This window comes from Sphaeramia orbicularis, chromosome 7, assembly GCF_902148855.1.
Source record: "Sphaeramia orbicularis chromosome 7, fSphaOr1.1, whole genome shotgun sequence".
NCBI lineage: Eukaryota > Metazoa > Chordata > Actinopteri > Kurtiformes > Apogonidae > Sphaeramia > Sphaeramia orbicularis.
In genome coordinates, this window is record NC_043963.1 from 6,284,071 (window position 1) to 6,292,525 (window position 8,455).

At 37.7% G+C, this 8,455-nt stretch overlaps 1 protein-coding gene and 1 non-coding gene across 4 annotated transcripts in view; both read right to left on the reverse strand.

Moving 5' to 3' along the window:
• LOC115422286 (uncharacterized) overlaps nucleotides 1–8,455 on the reverse strand; it is a 96,555-nt gene that overhangs the window by 2,533 nt on the left and 85,567 nt on the right. For all 3 annotated transcript variants that reach the window (XM_030138529.1, XM_030138528.1, XM_030138530.1), the window contains 4 exons: nucleotides 8,303–8,444; nucleotides 8,058–8,114; nucleotides 6,013–6,112; nucleotides 2,525–3,363 (listed from right to left, as the gene is read on the reverse strand). In XM_030138529.1, the coding sequence (XP_029994389.1) occupies nucleotides 2,525–3,363; nucleotides 6,013–6,112; nucleotides 8,058–8,114; nucleotides 8,303–8,444 (1,138 nt within the window). The remainder of the gene's footprint in view (nucleotides 1–2,524; nucleotides 3,364–6,012; nucleotides 6,113–8,057; nucleotides 8,115–8,302; nucleotides 8,445–8,455) is intronic.
• Nucleotides 4,066–4,138, reverse strand: trnaf-gaa (transfer RNA phenylalanine (anticodon GAA)). Its single transcript has one exon. It is a non-coding gene; the product is annotated as a tRNA-Phe (tRNA).

Sequence of the window (8,455 nt, forward strand, 5' to 3'; positions counted from 1 at the left end):
TATGAAGACATGTAAGTAACTGGTGTAAAATACAGTCTGTTGTTTCTTCATAGTCATCAGATATGACCCATTTGGACCTTCAGAGTCTCCGTAGGTACTGTTATTCTGTTTTAATCTACTCTATAATACACATATTATATGATATACTATAAGCTTCTATTCTATTCTGTTCTATTCTATTCTATTCTATAATATACATATTATAAGATATAAGCTTCTCTTCTCTTTTCTTTTGTTCTTTTTTGCTCCTCTTCTCTTCTTTTTATTTTCTTCTTTTTTCTCCTCTCTTCTTTTCTTCTCTTTTTTCACTTCTCTTTTCTTCCCTTCTCTTTTCTCCTCTTTTCTTCTTTTTTCTTCTCTTTTTCATTTCTCTTTTCTTTTCTTCTCTTCTTTAATCTTCTCTTTTCTTCTCTTTCTTTTCTTTTCTTGTCTTCTCTTTTCTTCTCTTTTTTGCTCCGCTTGGAGTTTCTTTGTTTCGTCTCTTTCTTTGGGTCACTTCTCTCCTCTTCTCCTTCTCGTCTATTTGCTGCGGTTCTTTTCTTTCTTCTTCCCCTCTCTTCTCCTTCTCTTCTCTCCTCTTCTCTTCTTCTTCTTCTTCTTCTCTTCTCTTTCAATTGCTGTTCTTTGTCCTTTTCCTCTCTTCTGTCCTCTTCTCTTCTCTCCTCTGCTTGTTCTCCTCTCCTGTTCTTCTACATCCCTCCTCTCCTCCTCTCCTCTCCTCTCCTCTCCGTCTCCTCCTCTCCCTCTTCCTCTCCTCTCCTCTCCCTCTCCTCTCCTCTCCTCCTCCTGTTCTTCTCTCCTCTCCTCTCCCTTCCTCTTCCTCTCCTTTGCTGTTCTCTCCTCTCCTCTCCTCTGCTGTTCTTCTCTTCCTCCACCAGGTGGTGTCACTCCCCCTCTCTAACCCCCCCTCTCCTCTCCTCTGCTGTTCTTCTCTCCTCTCCTCTCCTCTGCTGTTCTTCTCTCCTCTCCTCTCCTCTGCTGTTCTCCTCTCCTCTCCTCTGCAGTTCTTCTCTTCCTCCACCAGGTGGTGTCCTTCCCCCTCTCTAATCCCCCTCTCTCAGTCTTCCTTTGCTGCAGTGACCCACTTTCCCTCCATCATCAAACATTCATCAGATGGTATCTTCACAGACTCGCAGCAGAACTTTACATTCAGTCTGGAATCTGCTTAAAGTCATGTGACCAGGTCTCAGGTGTCGGAATCTGAGGGGATTAAGATTCCTTCCTGCTCCGTGTCCTTCATGGGTTTGAAAAGACGCCAAAACAAAGTGTGCAACTGGTCAAAACATCTTATCTGTGCGATTCTGTCGTATCGCCCATACGTGGAAAACACAAAACGGTTCCTTCCCGCTGCATGACTTGAATTTTTCAGAGTAAAAATGGATAAATAAATAATTTAACCGTATATCTTTGTGGAGGGGCTAATGCTGCTGAATGTAAATGTGCAGATCAGGGTCTTTGTCTGTAGTTTCTGTTCTTTACGTCCTATTTATTCAGTTTTCCTTTAGTACCAGTTCTGACACTCTGGAAAATCACATGTTTACTTTGTTTAAGTTTATTTGACCGTATGCAAATGTCACTACCACTGAGGTCCGTCTTATTTTACTTTCTGATGTCATCTCTACCTCTTGTACTGTGTCATTGTTGACTTTTAATGACTTTCAATGATGCCTTTTAACCCATAAAGACCCAAACGTCCACCACTGACCAAAACCATCTACTGATCTAAACTGTTTAATATCTGTTGAGCCACTAATCCTACACTGCAAAAAATTTAAATCTTCCCAAGTGTATTTTTCTCATTTCTAGTCAAAATATCTCATCACACTTAAAATAAGACATAATCACCTAAAGAAACTTTTCAGTGAGATATAAGAACTTATTTTTAGACAATAGATCCGGAAAATCTTATTTCTAGAAATCGTACAAAGATAATTTTCAGTTGTTCCATCGGCAGATTTTTTTTTTTTGCTTGAATTAAGCAAAAAAAATCTTGAATTAAGCACAAAAAAAAATCAGTGTCAATCCATGTAAATAATTGGTGTAAAATACAGTTTGTTGTCTTATCACGGTCATCAGATATGACCCATTTGGACGTTCAGAGGCTCCATATTCTATCTGAAAATTATGAGTGAAAATAATGGATTGTTGCTGCACAAGCCAGACCAAGTTTCTATTTTTTGTGTTGTTTTGTGTGTGTATTCAGTGTGTTTACTGTTTATTGTAGTTATATTGGGCTGTGATGGTCCTGGTTAAATAAAGGATAAATGAAATAAATAAAGGATAAATAAAATAAATACAGGACAAATAAAATAACTAAAGGATAAATAAAATAAATAAAGGACAAATAAAATAAATACAAGACAAATAAAATAAATACAGGGCAAATAAAAGAAATACAGGACAATAAAAGAATTAAGGATAATAAAATAAATAAAGGACAAATAAAATAAAATAAAGACAAATAAAATCGACATAAATAAATCCCCTCCTCCTCTTTTCCAGAGCATCCCTGTTGAACCCTTACCCTCCAGGGCCAGTGCCTTGTGCAGGCTCCTCGTGGCCTCCTCCAGCTGGGCGTCCTGGGTGGGGGGCAGCTTCTGGGGCCGGGGGGGCAGGAGGTGGGGGTGGGGGTCGGGCTGGATGGCGGCGGACAGAGGAGGATTATGGGTATCGGCGTAGCCCTCGGCGCCCTGCTGCACCGGTAGGAACGGGCCGCAGGATTTGGTCCGGGTCACTTTGACGCGCCGCTGGTCGCCATGGTGACCTCGGTAGGTGGGCGGGGCTGCGGAGGGCTGCTGGGCGGGGTAACCGTTGTAGAGCTGCGATGTGATTGGCTGCCTGGAACTGTTGTGGGACTGCTGTCGCTGCAGCTGCTGCATCTTCTGCTGTTTTCCCCAGACGTAGTCCAGCAGGACCTCGCTGTAGCCTGGCCTTCCTCCTCCTCCTCCTCCTCCTCCTCCTCCTCCTGCTCCTCCTCCTCCTCCTCTTCCTCGCCCCGCCCCTCCACCTCTCCCCCCTCCCTCTCCTCCTGCGCTATTCGTCCTCGCCGCTCGTCCATCTGTCTCACCGCTCCTCATTCCTCCTCTGGTCCCCGGCAGACCATTTACCCATAATGCCCCCTGCTGGCCGTCCTCCTCCGGGGTGGTGATTCGGTCCAGAAGGCCGTCGGAGCTGTTGCTACGACGCGCCGCATTGACTCCACCTCCTCTGATCCCGCCCTCTGGGTCGCTGGGTCCAGAGGAAGAGGAGCTGTCCTGAGAGCGAGGAGGCGGGGGAGGAGGGGGCTGGAGGGGGAGGGGCGGAGGCTGAGAGGAGGGCAGGGGGAGGGGTTTATGGGTCTGAGGAACCTCTGGATGCTCCGCCCTAAAAGGGGAGGAGACAGGACACGTCACGACCATAATATGACCATGTTTGTACCATGTATGATGTAACATTTGTCTGTGGAGGCGACAGTCGGAGAGTTTCCAGGAGATCGAACACAAAACTAAATCTTCTAAAGTAAACTATTCTTTGAATTTTTTTTCACTTTCCTGATTATTAGAATTATTTTCTTCATTATTTTATCACATATTTAGTTTATTTTGTTGATTATTTACTTCATTTTGGGGAATTTCTCTTTATGTTTTTAAGTATTTTGTTTCATTTTCCAAACTATTGTGTTTATTTTCTTGATTATTTTGCTAATATTTTTTTTATTTTTGATCATTTTGATGATTCATTTCTTATAGTTTTTTTAATAGTTCATTCTCTTAATTCATTTTCTTGATTATTTCAGATTTTTATATTTAGTTGTGTCTACTTTCTTCATTATTTTGTTATTTTTGTTGATTATTTCTCGAATTTTAATGATTATCTATGTTACTTTTGTAATTTCTTGTTGATGTTATTCAGTATTTTTTTTGGTTTTCTACATTATTTTATTGATTTTTGTTCATTTTCTTGATCAGGATAGTTGGGACATGCTCCACTATCACTCTAACCCTTCAGAGAATTCAGTGGTTTAAGAAGTGACTGACAAATTCATCCAATAATCACAGTGAAAACTGACAATATTAACCACTCATCTGCCGAAACCCGGGATCGAACCGGGGACCTTTAGATCTTCAGTCTAACGCTCTCCCAGCTGAGCTATTTCGGCCTCATGTGGGCTTCACCCTGGGGCCACTGGTGGTGTTTTTTTAACAGTATTTTGTGTTTTTTCTGACTCCTCATGTGACTCTAATGCTTTTACAGCCAAAATTCCTAAAGTTCACTGAGCTTCAAACACATTGTTTTCAACAGACTTTAACCAAACAGTGAATCCAGTCATGTTTAACGTCATGGGTCAGACTATTCAAGCTGTTTTAAAGCCTGACGATCAGATAATTGGACGTAACTAAGAAATATAATGATTTCAAACAGGCTCCTTTTACAACTTTTTTTTTTTTTTTTGTTAAATCGAGTTTTTCTTTAAACTACGACTTTATTCTCATAATATTATGGCTTTATTCTGGAAATATTACAACTTTATTCTCATAGTGACAAGTGTTTTTAATTTCCCTACGTGGCACTAATATGCCGTCGAAGTTTCTTAATTTGTAAGTTTGTGCACTACAAGAATAAAGTTGTAATATTTCGAGAACAAAGGCATAATATTATGAGAATAAAGTTCCAGTAAAAAAAACCTCATAATTTAACGAAAAATAATATACTTTTATGAGATTAAAGTTGTAAGATTTTGAAAATAAACTTGCAATAGTGCGATAAAAAGTCATGATTTAGAAATTGTAAGTAATTTGAGTAATTTGCTCCAAATCCTTTCAGTTCTCATGACGAAACAAACCCAAATGTGTACGAACTGTCTTCAAAGTCCTTCGAGTAGTGCTCATGTGTTGATGGGGGGCGGGGCTAATAGGCTCAGTATTTGGTGGGTGGGGCTAATAGGCTCAGTATTTGGCCTTTGCGCATAAACCACAAATGAAAGTAGAACCTCACAAAATGTTTCAAGTTCTCCATTATACAACAAGCGGGTATGACTTTGTTCTCGTAAATTATATTTTTCTCACCTGTTTTTAAATTGCGACGTTATTCACATAATATTATGGCTTTTCTCTCAAAATATGATGACATTATTGTCACAATATTATGACTTTATTCTCATAAAATTATAACTCTTCTTGTATTCAACTTTATTCTCATAAAATTATGGGTTTAATCTTGATATTTTAAGACTTCATTCTCTTGGTGACAAGTGTTTTTAGTTTTCCTATGTGGTCCTAATACGCTGTCATAGTTTCTTGATTTGTAAGTTTGTACACTATGAGAAAAACTTCATAATATTTTGAGAATAAAGTCGTAGTTAAAAAAAAAATCATAATTTAACAAAAATAATGTACTTTTATGACCTTAAAGTCATAAGATCTTGAAAATAAATTTGCAATAGTGCAATAAAAAGTCATAATTTAGAAATTGTAAACGTAAAGTAAGTGAAGTAATTTACTCCAAATCGGTTTGGTTCTTACGATGACACAAACCCAAACGTGTGCAAACTGTTTTCAAAGTCCTTCGACTAATGCTCATGTGTTGATGGTGGGCGGGGCTAATAGGCTCAGTATTTGGCCTTTGTGCGTAAACCCCAAATGAAAGTAGAACCTCACAAAATGTTACAAGTTCTCCATTATGTGACAAATGGGTACGATTTTATCCACATAAATTATGGTATTTTTCCCGCTTGTTTTTAAATTACAACATTATTTTCATAACATTATGTCTTTATTCTCTAAAACGATATTAATCTCATAATATTACGACTTTATTCTCATAAAATTATGGGTTTTATCTCAATATTTTACGACTTTGTGACAAATGTTTTTTTTTTTCCTATGTGGCCTTAATACGCCGTCATAGTTTCTTGATTTGTAAGTTTGTAGTTTTTAATGCACATGTATAAATAATAAACTGAGACATAATACAGATGAAACTGAGTCCTGTTCCACACCAGTGAAGGACTGACCCTGGGTTAAATAAACGAACCTGTTGTGCACTGAGTTCCTCCTGGTTTTGTTCTGGTAGAAAACCTCCACAGGTGAACCGGTAGAGACCAGCGGGGGGCGACACTGAGACACTCCATCATCTGAAAGGACACAACGACAACATTTACGAGCACAAACTCAGAATTGTGTCTCATCAGCTGGAAAGTGACGCTCTGGATTCCAGCAGCAGCTGAGAACTAAAAATACGACGTTTTCTGGGACGTTTTGGACCAGAATGAGTCTGAAGTGGGTCAGAGGAGCAGGAGGAAGTGATCTACAAAACGTTCAGACGGTCAAAGGATTCATGTAGAACAGGGGGGTCAAATATACGGCCCGTGGACCAAAACCGGCCCAACAAAGGGTCCGATCCGGCCCACGGGATGAATATGGAAAGTGCAAAAATTACAGACGATATTAAATATTAAAGATGTTGAACTGGTTTTAGTCCAGGTTCCACATACAGAACAATTTGATCTAAAGTAAAATAATGACATAATAACCCATAAATAATGAAAACTACCTATTTTCTACTTGGTTTAATGTGAAAAAAAATAACATTACACTGAAAATATTTACATTTACAAACTGTCCTTTAACAATAAAATGTGAAAAACCTGAACAAATATGAACAACATGAAATAACTACGTGTAATTTTAACAATATCCTGTCTGTTACTAAATGCTTTGTGCATTTATAGATCCACTATGATCTGTGCTTTTTTATAAATAATAACCTGAGACGTAATATTGTATGAATTCGGTCTTATTTCAGTTCAAAATTCCAAACTCCAAAATCTGAACAATATTCTGTCTGTTACTAAATATTTTTTGCATTTGATCCCCTATGATGCGTAAGTTGTTTTAATAATAACCTGATATTGTAGGAACTGTTCTTATTTTAATTCCAAACTCCAAAATTTTAACAATATTCTGCCTGTTACCAAACGTTTGTGTGTGTTTTTAAGTACATTTTTGTTATTGCAATTTTTTTTTATCATTCCGGTGATTCTTTTTTTATTTCTGTCTACCATCTTGAATATTTTGTCATTTTTTTGTTGATTTGGTTGATTATATTCCTCATTTTTTTGTACTTTATCATTCATGTTATTAATTTTCTTGTTCACTTTTGTAAATTTTCATTCATGTTCATAAGTATTTTGATCACTTTCTTCATTTTTTTTTTTTAATTCAAATTTTTATTCAGAACAGTCTGACAACATATGACACAGGATATCACTGATACAACATACACTGTTCTCTTTTTTTTTTTGAAAAAAGAAAAAGGGGTGTCAATATTGCTCACAGAAAGAAAGAGAGAAAAAAGGGAATATGTGAATCTTTGTTGCATGAAAATTGTCATATAAATATAGACTTTCCAGTGCAATACAATAAAGTAATAATAATGCAATATAATAATAATAATAATAATAATAATAATAATAATAATAATAATAATAATAATAATAATAATAATAATATATTTCACTTATATAGCGCTTTTTTGGACACTCAAAGACACTTTTCATGGTCATCCTACTTTTGCAGAACAATAACATGAATAGTAATAAAGATTATGTAAGTAAACAAACACATTTACATTTACTTACACACACATTTATCTACATGTATAAATGACTGTGGACATAACCATGTTCTTTATTATTTTGTTCATTTTTGCTCAATTTCTTGATTCTGTTCATTTTACGTCCGTCTGTGTTCATTTTATTCTTATTTTTTCTTCAATGCATATGACATCTTTCACCAAAATAATCAAAATTTAAAAAATACGTACGTTCATCTTCATTTTTATACATGTATATGCAATGGACTATTTTATATAAGAGACAAAAATCCTTCATGTTATGTAAAAACTCAAATCCTGACATAAGGAAGTTTTCTGGGTTTCCTTGTTCGAACAGAATCGTTTGGAAAACCGCAGAGTTAAAGTTTTGTTCTAAGTTTAGAGTTTTGTTCCAGCTGATGAATGGCTGTGACTCAGTGTAATGTCCCCGATCACGTGGAAACACATGTGTGTGATTGTGTTACCGTTGTCGTGTCCTGTCGAGTCCGACGTCGAGCTGCTCTCTGACCTCACTGTGTCGTCTGTGAACACACAAACACACGCGCTTTCAGAATAAAAGCAGGAAGACGCAGGTTTCCTCGTCTTCCTGACACAGCGGTGAGTCATGTGCTGCCAGCGGAGTGTGTGTTTGTGTGTGTGTGTATTAGTGTGTGTGTGTATTAGTGTGTGTGTGTGTGCAGGTGTGTGTGTGTTTGTGTGTGTGTGTTACCTGTGTGGCAGCCTCGATGCACCGTCCTCTTCCCATGATGAGTGTGTGTTTGTGTGTTCGCGTTGTGTTCGGAGTCGCTGTGTTTCCTCAAAGCGGCGCTGAATAACGTTTTCTTGGGCTTCGAGCGCTGACAGTCTTCATGCTGAACACAAA